Source organism: Monodelphis domestica, chromosome 2 (genome assembly GCF_027887165.1).
Source record: "Monodelphis domestica isolate mMonDom1 chromosome 2, mMonDom1.pri, whole genome shotgun sequence".
Classification (NCBI taxonomy): Eukaryota; Metazoa; Chordata; class Mammalia; order Didelphimorphia; family Didelphidae; genus Monodelphis; species Monodelphis domestica.
This window is the reverse complement of record NC_077228.1, coordinates 541,722,631-541,741,768: the sequence shown is the minus strand read 5'-3', so window position 1 is coordinate 541,741,768 and position 19,138 is coordinate 541,722,631. Positions and strand designations below refer to the sequence as shown.

Sequence of the window (19,138 nt, the reverse complement as noted above, 5' to 3'; positions counted from 1 at the left end):
TTTTGCATTAGGGTATTCATTTAAGGTCTCTCCTCAGTCATATCCCTCAACCCCTATAGTCAAGCAGTTGCTTTTCCTCGGTGTTATTACTCGCACAGTTTGTCCTCTGCTTTAGGGTAGTGTTTTTTCTCCATGATCCCTGCACATTGTTCAGGGACACTGCATTGACACTAATGGAGAAGTCCATTACATTCGATTGTACCACAGTGTTTCAGTCTCTGTGTACAGTGTTCTCCTGGTTCTGCTCCTTTCAACATTTTACTCTATCAGTTCATGGAGGTCGTCCCAGTTCACGTGGAGTCCCTCCAGTTCATTATTCCTTTGAGCACAATAGTGTTCCATCACCAACAGATACCACAATTTGTTCAGTCGTTCCCCAAAGGGCAGCCCCTCATTTTCCAATTTTTTGCCACTACAAAGAATGCAGCTATGAATGTTCTTGTTCAAGTCTTTTTCTTTATTATCTCTTTGGGGTACAAACCCAGCAGTGCTATGGCTGGATCAAAGGGCAGACAGTCTTTTATCGCCCTTTGGGCATAGTTCCAAATTGCCCTCCAGAATGGTTGGATCCCTTCACACCTCCACCAGCAATGCATTAATGTCCAACTTTGCCACATCCCCTCCAGCATTCATTACTTTCCTTTGCTGTCATCTGCTAGGTGTGAAGTGATACCTCTGAGTTGTTTTGATTTGCATCTCTCTGATTATAAGAGATTTAGAACACTTTTTCATGTGCTTATTAATAGTTTTGATTTCTTTATTTGAAAACTGCCTATTCATGTCCCTTCTTTGTCAAGAGACCAGTATAATTCCTGACTGCCCTCCTCTCTTAAATCCCTGGCCCCCTCATCATATCACCAATTACTCCAAATCTCAGCCTTCGCTGAAGAACAGGGAGACAATCCCACAACTCTTCTGAGTGGTCCATCCAAATTTCTTACACAATCTCAACTGGGCCTTCATTGCTAAGAGGCAGTCCTAGCAGACCTCCCTAATCAGCTCATTACCTGACTCTCCATTGTGGATTTCATTGAAAATTTTCAAATCCTTCTTTGTTCCTGATTCTGCTTCTTTTTGCCTTTGCCCTATTGTCCTGTGGTTTGGCTGTTAACACTCTATTTGACTCAAGAAAAGGGCATTGGGTAGAAAACTTTCTTAATTTTTTCTGTGTTATTGGTATTCATTTTCCTGTGAATCCATCAGGACTGGGAGCTTTACGGTTTCCTTATAGCTAAGGTTCTATTTCCATAGTGAAGCTGGGTTATTCAGCTCTTTGGTCTAACGTCGGGTTGGATTTTTCCTATTGTGCTAATGTATGTTTTTAGGGCTATGGTTTCCCTTCGAGGATTTCATTAGCACATGCCAGAACTTTTGTGATGTGGTTTCATCATCGGTGTGGTCTTTCCCATGATTACTAATTGTTTCTGTGATTTCTTCTTTGACCCTCATTCTTTAAGATCTCATTGTCAAGCCTTTCGGGACCAGCTTTTGTGTGAACTCTGAACCGGGAACTCATTTTATTACCTGATGGTCTGTGAAAGACGTGCCTTTTCCCATCATTGGCACTATTTCTGTGCCCTCAGAAGAGGTCGGGCTTTGTCAGAGTTCCGTGTGGTGCTGAGAAATGCATCCGGTCTTTAGTGCTCTCGTCTAGAAGATGCCTCGAGTCTTCCAGCTCTAGTTTGGCCAACAGTCAGTTCAAGTCTGGGTTTTTCTTTTAATAGTCTCTAGAAAGAGGCTCACTTAGTTCCTTCCTTGTGTTTTCCCATGTTGTATTTATGTCTCTTTTTTGTGTTTCTGTTGTTTGGGTGATGACGAGCCTAACGGTCTGCTCGGTCCTGGATTTGGGCTTCACGGCGACGGTGAGGTGCAGATCAGCAGGCGCAGACCTTGAGCCTTTGCTTTGGTGACAAAATTCTGTTCACTCCTCTAGTTTCTGGTAGGTAGGGTGCAGCAGATTCGTACTGGTGGAGTTTGCTTTCCTTAGTGTTCGGTATTGGAATTTAGCCACTCTCCCTTGGAGTTGTGACTTCGATTTTTTTCTGGAGGCCACCTTGGTATTCCTCGGATTGGCGCTTTGTGCTCCGTGTTCAGAAGCTGGAATGTTTTCTTCATCATGATGTTCAGGTTTTTTGACTCGTCCCATTCTTCCAGAAGGCCGGTGATGCCTGACTCTAGCACATTCTGTCTGGCCTGGTTGCAGAGACCCTGGTCTCTGCTTCCCTTCTTCTAGAGGGTCCTTCCCTTCAGGGGAGTCGCGCTGCCCTCTGGTTTTCTTGTTCACTTCTTTGAAGAGACTCACCCCCCGGGGGGCAGTCAGCTTTTTCTGGGCTGCTGAGGATTTCTGCTTTGCAGCACCCAAGTTCCCCCTCACCCTCCTTGGAATGTCTTTTCCAGGTTTGGATTTTTGTCTTGAGCTCTTTGGAAGCATCTGACGGTGGTTTGATGTTCTCTGGGGGGATCTCCGCTGTCCTCTGGGCCACTGAGAGTTTTTCAGTGGCGTGTTCAGGCCTGGTGGCCACGCGCTCTTCTAGTTTGACACGTCCACTCTGGGCTTCTCTGCTGCTTGTGCTTGAAGTTTATCTGTGGCTTTTCTTCCTCCTCCGCTTTCCAAGCCTCTTTTTCCTTATGCTCCCCCTATTGCTCATGCTACATAACTTACTGGTCTGCCCCCTTTTGGACCCCTTGCCCTTTGATGCTGGGTTCTGGGGGGCTGGGCCTCAGAGCTGCCTGAGCCTCTTTCTTCATGGGGAATTTCCTTTTCACTGGCCTTAGGCGTGGGGGATGATGAACACTGCTGCCCCTGGCTTAGTGCCCGCACCTCTCTTCCACCAGAAGTCTGTAGGTCCATCTCCCATTGCCACAGAACGGTAGGTGGAGGGCAGGAACTGCGAAGTGGATGCCACAGCCTGGGCCGGTACCACGCTGTTAAGTCCCGGTCCTGCTGGGAAGGTCAAGGAGTGCTGACTGAGGGAGGGAGGGATGAGACTGCTGGTTTGTTCAGCTTCTTGATGCCTGGGCCCACGGAGACAGGCCCGCCATTCTTGGGGGAGTTTTTGAGAGCCCATGGAGAGTGGAGACAATTTCTTGTCCTCCGTCCCATTGGTACCCTGACCTGCTGCTGCAGGTTCTTGAAGGAAGGCTCGTTCGTTCCGTTGTCGACCCCGCCATGACGAGGCAAAGCCCCCCAGCACCGAGCTTCCAGAGCTGGGGCTTGGCCAGCTCTGGCCTCTGAGAGCTCCCACGTCCTTACGGAGGAAGAGGCCCAGGCACAACTAAGGAATACAGAGTATTTCTAGGGCGGACAGAGGACCCTCCCGCCAAGGGGGATCAGGCCGGGCTTAGTGGAGCAGAAGGGCAGAAGCTCAGAGCAAGATGGTGCTCCTCAGCACCAGGTCAGGCTGGTCGGGCACTTGCGGATGAGTCTAGCACCAGAGCAGCCTGGGGTGGGGGCTTTGGGGGCGGGGGAGCCACGCTGGAACTCGGGGAGCTCCTTTTGAGGTGACATTTCAATGAGACGTCTGGGTCACAGTGAGATTGAATGGGTCCCCTTGCCCGCAGTTTGTCGATGGCCGGAGGCAGACCGGCGAACTCTCTCAGCAACTTCAACTGGATGCAGGTCAGAAATCTGTGCCAAGCAGATTCCGAGGAGGAGCAGGTGAAAGTCTCGGCCACTATTGAAACGGTGAGTAAGGAAGGTTTGGAGCCAGAGCCAGCCCCTCCCTCCGTCTTACGGAGGAGAATGGCTCCTGACGTGGCGGGCTCAGGGTCACCCAGCCAAAAGGAGTCGGGGGCTGGCCGGCAGGGCCCTCCGGTCTGTGAGCCCAAGCCCAGGGCCCTCCAAAGAGCTCCTTGTTGATTTCTCCTTTCAAATGCCTCGTTCGCCTGTGCTAGTTCTTAGATTTGTCCCCTTATTTTTAAAGCCTAAAAACCAGCGTTTTGGAGTTCCTGCTTCGTCATCCACCTGTTTGTTTTTTTAGCCCTTTCCTTCCATTTTAGAACTGATACTAGTATGGGTTCTAAGGTAGAAGAGCAGCAAGATCTGGGTGATTGGGGTTAAGTGACTTGCCCAGGGTCATACAGTTAGGAAGTGTTTGAGAGGGGATTTGAACCCAGGACCTTCTCTCTATCCACTGAGCCACCTAGCATCTGGTTTTAACAAACTAAGATGGCTAGTTTTGAGATGTCCTCTTGCCGTCTTATGAATCATAAAACGTTCCATGACTTCTCAGCTTAAAAAGAAGAAGAAAAAGCCAGTTCCAACTTGGAGGCCCATTGAAAGCAAATCCATTTATACAGCTCCAGGAAGTGGATGACGTTGGCTTTTCTTTCCTATTAACCCCTCAGTACTTCTAACCTGGAAAACCTGGGACTTGGCCTCGTTGAATAGGCTTTCTGCAGATGGCGGACCCCCATTTCCTCAGGACTTGTTTCCTTCCCTGCCCTTCTCAATGGGCGCATTTGTACAGGTCCAGGACTAGAACACCATCCTGGAGGGGGCCCTCCATGGGCAGCCCCAGCATGGGGGCCACAGGGAGAAGAGCTGGCTTCAGAGCCTGACTCCACTGCTTATGAGTCGGCTTCCCCAGCTGAGAAGGTGGCCGTACCGCCTCTTCCAATGCTCTAAGCCTTAGTCCTTGTCTGTCAAATGGGGCTTGGGTGGGGGAGGACATGGGGCCTGTAGAACTGGAAGGGGAAGTGTCTTATGTGTCTCCACCTGCCCATTTACGAGTCCGTTTCCTGCTGTTTGCTCCTCAAGACTCTGAATCTTTGTTTATCGGCTTTTGGCCTTTTGGGTCCCCAGCTGTTCCATGGTCCTGGATTCACATGAGGTTTTTAAGACCGCCTTTTCTTAGTGGCCTCTGGGAGGAGGGAAATGGGCTTTGGGGGAGCCTCGATGTCAAGGAGAACTTGGGCCGGGATCACTTTGGGATTGCCAAGTTGGGCTGAGAGAGATTTCTTTGAGGCAGAGCTCCAATCCCGTCTTCTATCAGAGGCCCTTCGCAGCCTTCCTCCGCCTCAGCCTGGGCGCCTTCTCCGGGGGCGCTCTTCTCCTCCCTCTCTCCTCCTCCCGCTCTTCTCCTCCCTCTCTCCTCCTCCCGCTCTTCTCCTCCCGCTCTTCTCCTCCCTCTCTCCTCCTCCCTCTTTTCTCCTCCCTCTCTTCCCCTCCCTCTCTCCTCCCTCTCTTCTCCTCCCTCTCTTCTTCCTCTCTTTTCCTCCCTCTCTTCTCTCCTCCTCCCTCTCTTCTCCTCCCTCTCTTCTCCCTCTCTTCTCCTCCCTCTCTTCTCCTCCATCTGTCCTCCTCCCTCTCTTCTCCCTGTCTTCTCCTCCCTGTCTTCTCCTCCCTCTCTCCTCCTCCCTGTCTTCTCCTCCCTCTCTTCTCCTCCCTCTCTCCTCCTCCCGCTCTTCTCCTCCCTCTCTTCTCCTCCCTCTTTTCTCCTCCCTCTCTTCTCCCTCTCTTCTCCTCCCTCTCTTCTCTCCTCCTCCCTCTCTTCTCCCTCTCTTCTTCCTCTCTTCTCCTCCCTCTCTTCTCCTCCCTCTCTTCTCCTCCCTCTCTTCTCTCCTCCTCTCTCTCTTCTCCCTCTCTTCTCCTCCCTTTCTTCTCCTCTCTCTCTTCTCCTCCCTCTCTTCTCCTCCCTCTCTTCTCCTCCCTCTCTTCTCTCCTCCTCCCTCTCTTCTCTCCTCCTCCCTCTCTTCTCCCTCTCTTCTCCTCCCTTTCTTCTCCCTCTCTTCTCCTCCCTCTCTTCTCCCTCTCTTCTCCTCCCTCTCTTCTCCCTCTCTTTTCCTCCCTCTCTTCTCCCTCTCTTCTCTCCTCCTCCCTCTCTTCTCCCTCTCTTCTTCTCCCTCTCTTCTCCTCCCTCTCTTCTCCTCCCTCTCTTCTCCTTCCTCTCTTCTCCCTCTCTTCTCTCCTCCTCCCTCTCTTCTCCCTCTCTCCTCCTCCCTCTCTTCTTCCTCTCTTCTCCTCCCTCTCTTCTCCTCCCTCTCTTCTCCTCCCTCTCTTCTCTCCTCCTCTCTCTCTTCTTCTCCCTCTCTCCTCCTCCCTCTCTTCTTCCTCTCTTCTCCCTCTCTTCTCTTCCCTCTCTTCTCCTCCCTCTCTTCTCTCCTCTTCTCTCTCTTCTTCTCCCTCTCTTCTCCTCCCTTTCTTCTCCTCTCTCTCTTCTCCTCCCTCTCTTCTCCTCCCTCTCTTCTCTCCTCCCTCTCTTCTCTCCTCCTCCCTCTCTTCTCCCTCTCTTCTCCTCCCTTTCTTCTCCCTCTCTTCTCCTCCCTCTCTTCTCCCTCTCTTCTCCTCCCTCTCTTCTCCCTCTCTTTTCCTCCCTCTCTTCTCCCTCTCTTCTCTCCTCCTCCCTCTCTTCTCCCTCTCTTCTCCCTCTCTTCTCCTCCCTCTCTTCTCCTCCCTCTCTTCTCCTTCCTCTCTTCTCCCTCTCTTCTCTCCTCCTCCCTCTCTTCTCCCTCTCTCCTCCTCCCTCTCTTCTCCCTCTCTTCTCCTCCCTCTCTTCTCCCTCTCTTTTCCTCCCTCTCTTCTCCCTCTCTTCTCTCCTCCTCCTCCCTCTCTTCTCCCTCTCTTCTTCTCCCTCTCTTCTCCTCCCTCTCTTCTCCTTCCTCTCTTCTCCCTCTCTTCTCTCCTCCTCCCTCTCTTCTCCCTCTCTCCTCCTCCCTCTCTTCTTCCTCTCTTCTCCTCCCTCTCTTCTCCTCCCTCTCTTCTCCTCCCTCTCTTCTCCTCCCTCTCTTCTCCCTCTCTTTTCCTCCCTCTCTCCTCCTCCCTCTCTTCTTCCTCTCTTCTCCTCCCTCTCTTCTCCCTCTCTTCTCCTCCCTCTCTTCTCCCTCTCTTCTTCCTCTCTTCTCCTCCCTCTCTTCTCCCTCTCTTCTCCTTCCTCTCTTCTCCTCTCTCCTCTCCCGGAGGCCAGAGCCCGGGCTGTCAGCTCGCTAGTGTCTCCCCACCGCTCAGCCCCGAGGATGGTGGGAGGCTCTGACCCCCTCCTGCCCTGCGCACAGCAGCACCGTTGCTCTGAGGAGGCCGCTGGGGAGGGCCACAGGATTTGACTTGGCATGGTGGTCCTCTGCTCCTCCGGACAAGTCAGACCCACAGGCCCTTTGCAGCCTTCCTCCGCCTCAGGCGGAAAACGGGCAGTCAGAGAGAGACGTTTCGGGCTTTGGTCTCTGCACACCCAGGGCTGCTCCTTTGGCAGGCATTCCAGGGGCATCTTCTCAAGGGATGGCCGTTAGACTGGCACGTGCCCACCACAAGATGCTTAGTTGTGGGCAGTGAGCGTGCCTGGCCGCCCAAATGGTCCATGCAAGCCCTGCCCCTAGGTTCCCCATCTCAGGCCAGAAGGCCCCCTGACCGCCTCAGACTCTGCCAGAGACAGGGTTCAGGTGACGGAGGGCCTAGCTGTGCGGGCAGTGGCTCAGTGTCCCAGATTCCAGTCTAAAGGGCGCCCAGGACTGCCTCTCGTGCTCTGGCATCCTGCTTGGGAGCTTTAGCACGTTTAAGTGTCTGTGAAGTCTGTCTGCTTTAAAAAGCTCGCCCATCAGGCGCTCCCTCCGTGCGCGTCTCCCGCGTCTGCCCCGTCGTCGTTAACGTGCTTTTCTGTCTTAGTTGCTGTTGGATATTCGGATTCGAGCCATCAAGGAGCTGGGGCTGCAGGAGGAGCTGGGTAAGTACGCCCACCGCACGGGTGCTTATTGTCTGCTGTCCGGCCTGTCCAGCAGCGCCGGCACCCACGGACTCTAGGAGAGTCTGGCACCAAGGCCTCGGAACTGCCCAGGCTAGAACGGAGGCAGGTGCTTCTCGGGGTGGGCTTGCTCGTCACCCGATGCGGGCTTCATTTGAGGGTTCCTGCATTCTGTCATCTCTGGCCTCCCTCCACAAGCCCAGACAGTGTCTCCCTAGGCTTCGTGGGGCGTCAGGGACAGCTGGCAGCACATCATCGGGCCAGGAACTTGGCGAGCCTGCCCTCGAATCCGGAGCCCTGTCCTAAAGGGGCTATTTTAGGGGAAAGCCCAGCGTGTTGGTGAAGAGCTAGTCAGAACTGTGAGGGATCTCGGGAGAGCAAGGGAAGAGCCCAGGGATGACGGGGAGGCCTGGGATCCTTGCAGGCTCGGCCGGTGTCGTTCTTTAGACAATTGAAACCCTTCCCTTCTGTCTTAGAATCAATACCAAGTGTCAGTTCCAGGGCAGAAGAGCGGGAAGGGACTTGTCCAGGGTCACCCGGCCAGATGGGGAGCTGACCTCGTGTCTCTGACCTGCCTTTTTGGTGTCTGTTTGCCTCTAGTTAATAACAGTTGCTTGAGACTGATCGACAGAAGCGGGCAGCTTCTTCCTCCAGGTAAGTGGTCTGTGGCCTTCGAGAGGGCATGTGGTGCCTTCTGCCTTTGGCAGGGCCTGGCCCCAGGGCTGTCCTCATTTGGGGGAGGCCCAAGGAGGACGGAGGAGGGCAATTTGGCCCAGGCCCTTGGTAACACGTCCAGCCCCCCTTTTACAGAGGAGGCATTCAAACCCGGCACACTCTCCCCTGGACTCACTCGATTGAAGTTTAATGCAGGGAGAGCCACGGAACAAACTTCGGTCCTCAAGGCTCAGGGGAGAGGCTGTGCCTGTGTGCCGTCTCCTTTAGGCTCAGGAGGACAGGTCATCGTCCCTCAGGTGCCCTGGCTGCCCCTTGTCTGAAGAAAAGAAAACCCAGGCTCCCCTCAGCCTAGAACTTGGGCCCCTGCCTCTGCCCCCACTGCTTCTGGGCCTCCCCTTGGCCGATCCCCTGCTCCCGATGCCCCCACTTCTAGAGTGAGGGGGTGAGTGCCCATGCTGGCTCTCCCCTGGAGCTGCCTTTTCTCCTCTGTAATGTTTCTTTTCATGCTCGGTCCAGACCCTCAGACTCATGTCCGAGGTGTAAGCAAGGTGCCTCAGAGGCCCCCGGCCAGGCCCACGGCTGCTCCAGAGCCCCTTCGTCGTCAGATGACACGTCCTGCCTGGGATGCCTGGGAGCCCCTGGGGAAACGTGTCCTCCTGCCGCTCTGGCTCCTGAGTCCCTGCACTGTTCTGGGCCCCCATCACACCGGGCCAGTTCTTCTCACACCTTGTAGACTTGGGCATTCTGGGATGCAGGAGGCCTGGCCCCCGGGAGGCTGTGATTGTCCTGACTGTCACACAGGCAGGCCCAGGCCTGGCCCAGGGTCTGGCCCTGAGGAGCTTCTCCCTTCCCCTCTGGTTGAATTGGATCTGATGCTGCCTTCAGCTCTTTCCTTCCCTCTGTTATTCAGGAACGAGCTTTAGAGAGACTGTTCTTTTGGCGGGGGAGCCTGGGTCTAGGAGGCCAACCTGGGTTCTGCCCATTCGGTGTCCTCAAAGAAAATGGGACCAGGCCAGCTCTTTGACCCCCCTGATCAGCAAGGCTTGTCGTGCCTGAGCAGGGCCTGAGTTTGAGTTCATCCCACTCACTGTGTCCCTTTTGTTCTTGACAGTGCCTGAGAATTACACTGTGGCTGAAGCAGCAATGGAGATGGGGAGTTTGTTGGGACTGTGCCGTGGGAAAGCACCAACTTCCTCACAGGTGATCCAACTCAGCCTTGAGAGGAGCCATGAAACTCAGCATGGCTGGAGGCCCTGATTTAGTGGGGTCAGGGTGGGGGTGCTCCCGTGACCTTCCCTTTGACACTTGGGCCCATTTCTCCCAGGGAATGTGGATACCGGAGCTTGCAGTAGCCCTCATTAGACATTGTTCCCATCTCCATGTTCTGGCCACCCACAATGCATCTTTCTCTTTCTAAGCCACCAGAATGCTTTGGATCCCAGGGCTCCTGAGATTCCTGGGGGTTCAGCCTCATTGGCACCCCCTTATCCAGGCTCTGTTAGGGAAAGGGGGAGGTAGGACCATTGGCAGTCAGTACATAGTTCCAGGAGGCCAGAGGTTACGCGATCAGTTGTTGAATTCGTTAGAAACGCAGCCCTGTGGCTCCCTGGGAACATTAATGTTCTGAGGTTTGGGGGGGCATCAGAGGCCCTTTGGTGGCAGCAGCTTCAGGGACATCTGGAAACCTCCTGACAAACTTGTTGGTCTTTTCCAGCTGTTCCTGTTTTTCACGGTGGGCTGTGACTTCGAGTCCAGCCTCATGAAGGAGATCATAGTGGAGCAAACAATCTCTGTGAGTGAAGTAAGTGATGGGGCCCCTGCCCTGGGAGAGGTCTGGAGAGTGTAGCCCGGCCTCTTGGCTGGCAGGTAGCTGGGAATCACCCCTGTTTGGTTATGGTGGGCAGGCTCTGGGGACGAAGGCTTGAGGGGGGTTGCTGAGTTTCCTTGCATCACTGACTTTGCCCTTGAACACCCCATGACTACAGGCCTCCAGGAAGGAGCTCCTGGCTGAATCTCATTATCTGATTGGCCGTGAGCATAACTTTTCTGTTTTTTCTCCTTGTTCACTTAGTGTTTGAAGATGATGCTGGAGAAAGCTGATCTCCAAGGTCAGTGATAGGATGATTTGCAGCTCACTTTAGAGCCTTTTCCTTCTCTCTGCCATCTCACACGGTAAACCTCTTGGCCATTTTGGCCTGTTTTCTGCCCTCCTGTCAGGCAGTGCAGGCTCTTTGTCCCCTGCGCCTCGTTCACAAGTTCTTTGCACTCATTGAAAACCAAAGGCTTAAACCCACCGAGTCCAAAGATAGTATTTGGGGTGAAAATTCAAGTCACTTTAGCATCAGCAAAACCAGGAGAAGAGAATGAGGAGTTCTGTGGTTTCTGCTAGACTGTGAGGACTTAATGATGCCTATCCTGTAGGGTGAGCAGGTGGTGGGGATGAGGAGGAAAGAATACCGCGGCCGGTCGAAGGCCTGGGCTGGTGACCTCACTGGTCTTTTCACTGGATTATGAACTGCTTTCACTTGTGAGTGTTGAGGGTAGGGGTCGTGGCAAGAGGAGAGGAAAGCTTTGGCGTGGTTCCTGGGGGCACCCTAAGGCTAGAGCAGAAGGACTTTGAAGTATGGGAGGGCCAGGTTACTCAGATGAACCCGGGATCTCCTAGTTTCCCCACACATCACTTTCTGTGTCTTCCTACAAGCTCGTCACGGAGGGCTCCTCCCCGCTGTGCTCTAGGACTTCCTTCAGGTCCCTGATAGAAGGGGGCCAAGAATGGAGTACTGGGGCCCACCACACTTTGCCATTCTAGGCCCCCACCCACCCTTCAACCAGCTCATCTCTTCCTCTCATGTTTCCTTGATGACACCCTGACTTTTGTTCTTCAGGCTTGCTCCCGCCCTCCCTTTTAGCTCTTTGGAGACATTTAGCAGCATGGCAGACAAATTGATTTCATTCCTTTGTATAGTTTTCTTTCTTTTAAATTTTTTTATTTCATTATTTTCCAATTATATGTAAAAAAGTTTTAACCATCATTTACAAAAATTTTGAGTTCCCGATTCTCTCCTTTCCCTCCCAAAGGCAAGCAGTTTGATTTCAGTTATACACGGAAGTTCATACATTCTGTATTAGCCATGTTTCAAAAGAAAAGACAAAACTAAACAATACAAATAAAGAAAACGACAAAGTCTGCTGCAGTCTGCATTGGGGTTCATGAGGTCTCTCTGGCGGCAGTCCGAGTCCTTTGGAATTGTCCTGGATCATTATAGCGCTGAGAAGAGCAAAGCATTCACACTTGATCATTGTTCAGGATTGCTGAGGCCGTGTACAGTGTTCTGGTTCTGCTCACTTCATTTTGCCTCAGTTCCTCTGGCTCTTGCCATATTTTTCGGAAACCATCCTGCTTGTCCTTTCTTAGCACAATGGTCCTCCATCATCCTCAGCCACATCTCTAATTAATGAGCATCCCCTTGAGTTCTAATTCTTTGCCACCCCAAAAAGATGATATGAATACTTTTGTATGGCTAGGGCCTTTTCCTCTCTTTTTTCAGTCTAGTAGTGGTATTGCTAGCTCAAAGGGTGTGTACAGTTCTGGAGCCCTTGTTGCAAACTGTTCTCCCAAATGGTTGGACCAAGTCACAATTCCACTGGCAGTTCACTAGTGTACCTACTTTTCCATCAGCCCAACCAGCATTTGTTGCTTCTTATAGGTGTGACGTGATGCCTGATTTATAGTTCTCTAATGATTTAAAGCACTTTTTAAATCGGGAAACTACCTTCTTATATCCTTTGACCATTTATCAATTGAGGAATAGCTCTTTTGACTTGGATTTATACCCAGAAATGAAACCTCTAAACTTGATGCAAAATTTTTTTCCATTCATTGTCTGACCTACCTTTTAGTTTCTCTGATTATCCCTTTCAATTCGGTCTCTTTTTACTTTTGCTTTGTCTAAGGCAGCGGTTCTCCACCTCTCGAACGCCGTGACCCCGCAATACAGTTCCTCATGTTGCAGTGACGCCAAACCAAAAAATGATTTTGGGGGCTACTTCGAAACTGTAATATTGCTACAGTTATGATTCGGGATGTAAATACCTGATACGCATTATGTATTCTCATTGCTACAGATTGAGAGCTTGAGAACCGCTGCTCTAAGGGAATGATTGCCAGCCTTGTGGTCTTTTTAGTTCATTTGAAGCTTATCAGATTTTCCTCTAGCCCTTTATTTTATCTGTGTGATTGTCCATTTCAAGTATGTCCCTTGTAAGCAACATATTGTTTGATTCTGGTTTCTAATCCATTCTCCAGTCTACCAGTTTTATGTGTGAGCTCATCTCATTCACATTCACAGTTATGCTGACTGTATATTTCCCTCCATCTCATTTGCTTTTGTTTCTTCTCTCTTTTGTCCTGTTTATCCTCAAGTCACTTAATCTGCACTTGCTTTTGTCATTCATTCCTTGTCCTCTTTCCCTTCCTTTTCTCCTCCTATTTCCCCATTAGGTAAGATACATTTCTGTACATAACTGTGTGGGTATATGTTCTTCTCTCTGGACCAGTTCTGATGAGAGTGATTTTCAAAGTTTTTCTGAATGTCTCTTTCGTATGAGAAAATTTTGCCTATTCTATTTCTTCTTTCCCCTTTTCCCAGTGCCTCGTTCTTTCTCACTCCTTCATTTTGTTCTTGGAGATCGTTCTAACATAATTAACTCACATCCATGTCCTCTGTCTCTGTCTCAGTAAACTACTTTTAACTTACCTAAGATGCTAAAGGTTGTAGGAGTTTAAAGCATCATCTTTCCATGTAGGAATGTAAACAGTTAAATGTAAACTTTACTGAGGCTCTTATGATTACTCCTCCCTTTTTATGCTTCTTAGGATTGTGTTTGAATGAAAGATTTTATATTCAGCTCTGATCTTTCATCAAGAATACTTGAAAGTTCTCTATTTCATTAAAAAACCATTTTCCCCCTTTGAAGGATTAAACTTACTTTTGCTGGGTAGATTATTCTTAGTTCTAATCTTAGTTCTTTTGACTTCTAGAGTATCATTCCAAGCCCTCCAATCTTTTAATGTCGAAGCTGCTAAATCTTGTGTGCTCCTTACTGTGACTCCACAATATTTGAATGATCTTTTGCTGCTTGAAGTATTTTTTCTTTGACCTGGAATCTCTAAAATTTGGCTATAATATTTCTGAGAGTGTTCATTTCGGGATCTCTTTCAGGATGTGATCCGTGGACTTTTTCAATTTTTATTTTATTCAATGGATCTAAAATATTAGGGAAATTTTCCTTGAAAATTTCTTAAAATATGACATCTAGACTCTTTAAAAAAAATCATGGTTTTCATGTAGTCCACGAATTCTGAAATTTTTATCTCCTTGAACTTTTTTCTAGGTCAGCTATTTTTCTGATAAAATATTTTACATTTTCTTCTACTGTTTTCTTTCTTTTTTTTTAAACCCTTACCTTCTGTTTTGGAGTCAATACTGTGTATTGGCTCCAAGGTAGAAGAGTGGTAAGGGCTAGGCAATGGGGGTCAAGTGACTTGCCCAGGGTCACATAGCTGGGAAGTGTCTGAGGACAGATTTGAGCCTATGGCCTCCCGTTTCTAGGCCTGACTCTCAATCCACTGAGCTACCCAGATGGCCCCTACTGTTTTCTTTGTTTTGACTGATTGTATTTTTTGAAGTCACATGGAAGCATTAACTTCCAATTGCCTAGGTCTTAAGTTTTAAGAAATTGTTTCTTTTATGAGCTTTTGTTTGATTTTCCCCATTTGACCAATTCTGCTTTTGAAAAAGATGTTTTCATCGGTGTATTTTTGTACTTTAAAAAAAATTTTGGATGATTTTGTTTTTTAGGATGTTATTTTTTCAGCATTCCTTTGCGACTCTTTTATTAGATTGTTTTTGCCTCCTCATAATTTTCTTCTTTACTTGTATTTCTTTCCCTAGTTTTCCCTCTACCACTCTTATATGACTTTGAAAATAATTTTTTAGCTCTTCTAGAAATTCTTGTTGATCTTGTGTCCCATTCACATATTTTCTTTGAGGCTTTTCTTGTAGCTTTGTTTTGACTTCATTGTCTTCTTCTGAGTTTGTGTTTTGATCTTTCCTGTCACCATAATAGTTTTTGTGGTCGTTTTCCTTTTTTTTTTTTGTTCATTTTTCTAATCCATTTCTTGATTTGGAACTTTATGTTAATGTTGAGCTCTGCTTCTGGTGTGGAGGTGGTAGGAAGAGACCCTCAAGCTTCAGAATTTTTCTGCACTGCTATTTTCAGAGCTAGTTCTGGGTGGGTGAAGGTTTTCTGTACTTTTTCAAGTTGATGTGATTTGGGAAAAGATGTTGTCACTTCTTTCTTTGTCTACACTCTGATATTTATTCCAACTTATTTCATTCGGTTTAAGGCAGTATTCCAGCCCATCCAGAATTTTTTTGGATCCTTCATTGTGCTCTTCTCTGTCTTATGTCATCCACAAATTTGATGAGTGTGCCATGTGTGCCTTTATCCAATCCAAGTCATCAATTCAGATATAGAATGGTATAGGGCTGAGGTTGGAGTGCCATCCCGGGAGCTCCTTTCCAGTGGCCATCAGACCATTAATGACTCTTCGTTGGTGCTAGTCTTCATCTGTGTTCCCTCCATGGTACCCATGTGGCTCATGCAGCTTCCACCTCCATAGGCTTTCCAAACAGGCAGCATGATCACCTTTGGCACCCGCCTCGCCGTGGTCCAGGAATGCTGTGTCTGTGGACTCCTCACCTCTTCATCTAGTAACCCTGCTAGAAGGAAACGAGAAGAACCTTGAACGATCTCTTCTTGGTGAGGCTGGGCTGCCTCATGGTAATTGGTGCTTTTCTATCTGAGTGCTCAGACGTCGTCCCATTGATAATGGGCTCAAGAATTTTCTCCAGAATTAAGGGCAAGGCCACCAGCCTGTATTAGTTCATTCCCTTAGACAGCGAAGGCAGTCTTTGCCCATTGCTAGTTGTGGGACCTCTCCGTTCTTGGAGACTCCTGAAGTCACTAGCAGTCTGCCAGGCCTTTAGAATCCTGGCCTCATGTCTGGAACTCAATGATGACTGCCCTCAGGCTGTTCCTTACTTCTCTTAGGTTTCAATGCCTTGTCAGCCATTTTTGGTCCACCTTTTCCAATTCAAAGATTCATGGATATAGACGACAAGAGTTGAGTCATTCTGCATCCATCGGGAGTCACTGCTGCACCGTCTTCCTTCTCAGTGGTGCGCACCTTCCTTCCTGGGCTTCTTTGCATGATGACTCTTTTTTCCTAATTGTAAGCATTGCTTTTTATCAGTAGGTCCTGGAGGGATGGATTTGCCCCATAGAATTTCTGGTCCTGGTCTCCCCAGCCTTCTCTCCATAGTAAGCGCTTGCTCTGTTCCAGGCACTGAAGTTGCAGAGACAAAAATACGGAATCCTGGACCTTGAGAACCTGGCTGGAGGGAGGGAGTGTGCCCATAGAAAAGCAAATGGAAAATGAGTCCAGGGCAATGAGGGGCAAGATTGACCTTCTTCAGGAAGCTTCATGTGGGCCCTGCCGGGAAGGAACTAGACTTTCCAAGGCAGTGCACGAGAATGTCCCCTGATTGGAACACAGAGTATGTCCAGGGGAATCTGACTGTGAAAGGCTTTGAATGCCAGGAAGTCTGTCCTAAAGACAAAAAGGCACATAGGGCAATGTGATCAGACCTTGCTATCGGACTGTCATTTAAGCAACTCTGGTGGGCTTATTGGAAAGGGGAAAGACTTGAGTCAGGAAGACCAGTTAGGACTGTACTGCCATTGTCCAGGCAAAAGTTGACATGGGGCTGGTTTAGGGTGGTGGCTAGATGAATGGAGAGAAGAGGGTGGATGTGAGAGACTAGGGAAGGGAGGGTCAAGATGACTAGCAGCTGATTGGATGTGAGGCAAGGAAGAAGGAAGTATTGCTGAGCCCCTAGCAGAACAGAGAATTGAGGAGAAGGGGACGGGGGAGAAGTCTTGTTCTGGCCAAGAGTTAGGTATCATTGGGGCATCCTTTTGGAAATGTCCAGTAGGCAGCTGATGAGGTACAGCTGGAGCGTAGGAGGGAAACATGGGCTGTATTGAGAAACTCAGGCATTTCTGAGGTGGGAGTTGAACTTGTGGGAACTATTGAGATTACCAAGAGAAGGTGCAGAGAAAGAAGAGAAGAGACCTTTGGGGATTTCTTCCTCATAAGAGGAGAGACATGGATGATGAAATAGTAAGAGACACTGAGAAGAAACAGCCAGAATGCTTGAGGAGAAGCAGGATGAATTCCGTTGTGAAAGTAGAGGAAGAGTCACATTAGTCAGGAAAGGAAGGGCATCTTTGCCTCTTTGTCCCCACTTTGGGCAGGACCACTTCCTTCTCAGAATCTTCTTTTTAAATGCATCCAACAAGCAAAATGCATGGCATTAGACAGGAAATTCCATGTTGTCTGAAATTCTATGTGGTTTGTATTGTCCAGACTTTTTTTTAAAGTCAGGAGCCCATGATCCGGGAAGAAGGGTGGTGAGCAGGGTCAGATGCTACAGAGACTTCAGGAAGGATCAAGGTAACAGGTTTCAAACAAACCCCAAAGAGGAGAGATGGCTGAGTGATGGTGGCACCAGGAGGGTCTGGAAGTAACTCTGAAGAGCAAGGTGCTAGATTCCTTGTGGCCCAATATGTCAGAGACTTTGGGCAGAGGGATCATGCTGTCTGCAGAGAACCAGGAGCAGGTGTTCACGATGGGTCAGAAAGTGTAAAAAAGTGTGAGCGATCTGAAGTGGAAGGAAGTGTATTGTCATGAGGTTCTTGGGGGCCCAGAGGAAGGAGAGAGTAGAGCGGCCCCTGGACCCAGAATGGGAGGGGATGGCAGAGATGGCTCGAAGAGGCAGGGAGTGGTGCCTTTTTGGTGAACTCCAGATTCATCCTTTCCCAGGCCAGGTTGCTTGCCAGTCTGTTTTCCTCTCCATCAAAATGGTCTATCAGAGATGGATTGGGCATTTCCTTGCACATCCCCGGCTCGTCCTACTTCAGCAACCAGGCTGTCCCCTGGTCTTAGGTTCAGAATGGCCCACTCTTGCTGTCTTGGGAAAAATGAAATTCTTAGGGAGGCAGGTTTGGGATTCAGTGTTTGCTCAGCTCAGCTAGGAGAGAGCTACTGCTCTGCCTCTGTCCCTGTAGCTGGCATCCCAGTTTCCTCTTCCTCCTCTTCCTCCTCCGGACCAGGGTTTGGTGGCTGTCAAATTCCCATCTTCTTTCTAGTTCTGCCACTGTAGTTATGGTTTTTTTTTTTTACCCATTTGCATTTCTCCCTTCATGATCCTCTGGATATGTTCTTCATTTTCCCCTTCTGGTCTCTGGGTATTTTCACATGATGATGATGATGATGATGATATGACATGACAGTAGGGTCCATAGTCTTTCATTTGTTCATCCCAAGCCCCCTGGAGGGTGAGCATTCTAGGACACATTCCCATTTTACAGGTGTGAAAACAGATCCCCTGACTTTGTAGCTTTCCCATCTGTGGTGGCTTGATTATAAAGTCAGGCTCCTCAGGGGTAGGGATGGATTGATTCCAGCATGATGCCTGTTGATGGTTCCAGGGCCAAGACTCCTGCTCCCTGTGCCATCTCTGGAGTACATTCACTGCAGTGTATTTTCTTCTTTTTTTAAATTTTAGAATATTTTCCCATGGTTACATGATTCATGACCCCCCTCCCACTTCTTCCTCCCCCCTACCCCCAAGGCCGACAAGCAGTTCCACTGGGTTATACATGTATCACTATTCAAAACCTATTTCCATGTTATTCATACTTGCAGTAGAGCAATTCTTTAACATCAAAATCCATATCATAGCCCCATTGAACCACGTGATCGATCATATGTTTTTCTTCTGCATTTCTGCTCCCACAGTTCTTCCTCTGGATGTGGTTAGCATCTTTCTCAGAAGTTCCTCAGATTGCCCTGGGTCACTGCATTGCTGCTAGTAGAGAAGTCAGTTACATTTGATTATATCACAATGTATCTATCTCTGTGTACGATGTTCTCCTGGTTCTGTTCCTCTTACTCTGTATCACTTCCTGGAGGTCTTTCCAGTTCACATGGAATCCCTCCAGTTCATCATTCCTTTGAGTACAATAGGATTCCATCACCAACATATACCACAATTTGTTGTTTGATGGAGCCCACGTGGGGGTTTTCCATTTCAGCTTGCCATTTCCTTCTCCAACTCATTTGACAGATGAGGAAACTGAGGCAAACAGGGAGAAATGACTTGCCCAGGGTCCCACAGCTAGTAAGGTTTAAATCCTATGTGTCCCTATGCTTATCCCAGTCCTTTCTCTATAAATTCTATCCCTGGCCCAGAGTCTACCTTGACTATTCTTAACTGCAGCCAGAAATCCCAAACCCATGCTTAGACCTTCTTAGCCAGTGGTTCATGTCCCACTTTGTCTGTGGCATGTCTCTTCCTATTGCTTCTTGGCCTTTTGGCTAAGATTAAGTGTGGAATGTCTTTTCCTCCTTTTCTCCTGGATAAACATGAGCAGATTCCTCCAAAGCCAACCAAAACTTCTTCCAGCTATTGTCCAGGAGCCTTGGACCCTCCAGCTGCTCTGCCCCCTTCCCAGCCTTTTTGTCCATGCTCCCATCCTGGCTCTTGTCTGTCCTTGGTGATTTTTTATCCCTTAATTATTTCTGTCTTCACATAGAAATTATTTCTCTAGCATGTAGCAACACACACGGCATTTGGTCAGAGGCCTAAAATTCCCCTTGA

General features: G+C 49.1%; 1 protein-coding gene across 3 annotated transcripts in view; it reads left to right on the top strand.

Annotated features, from left to right (window-relative positions):
• USP40 (ubiquitin specific peptidase 40) overlaps positions 1–19,138 on the top strand; it is a 60,197-nt gene that overhangs the window by 25,530 nt on the left and 15,529 nt on the right. For all 3 annotated transcript variants that reach the window (XM_056820133.1, XM_056820132.1, XM_056820134.1), the window contains exons 17-22: positions 3,562–3,685; positions 7,598–7,655; positions 8,274–8,327; positions 9,460–9,548; positions 10,063–10,149; positions 10,420–10,456. In XM_056820133.1, coding sequence (XP_056676111.1) covers positions 3,562–3,685; positions 7,598–7,655; positions 8,274–8,327; positions 9,460–9,548; positions 10,063–10,149; positions 10,420–10,456 — 449 coding nt within the window. The remainder of the gene's footprint in view (positions 1–3,561; positions 3,686–7,597; positions 7,656–8,273; positions 8,328–9,459; positions 9,549–10,062; positions 10,150–10,419; positions 10,457–19,138) is intronic.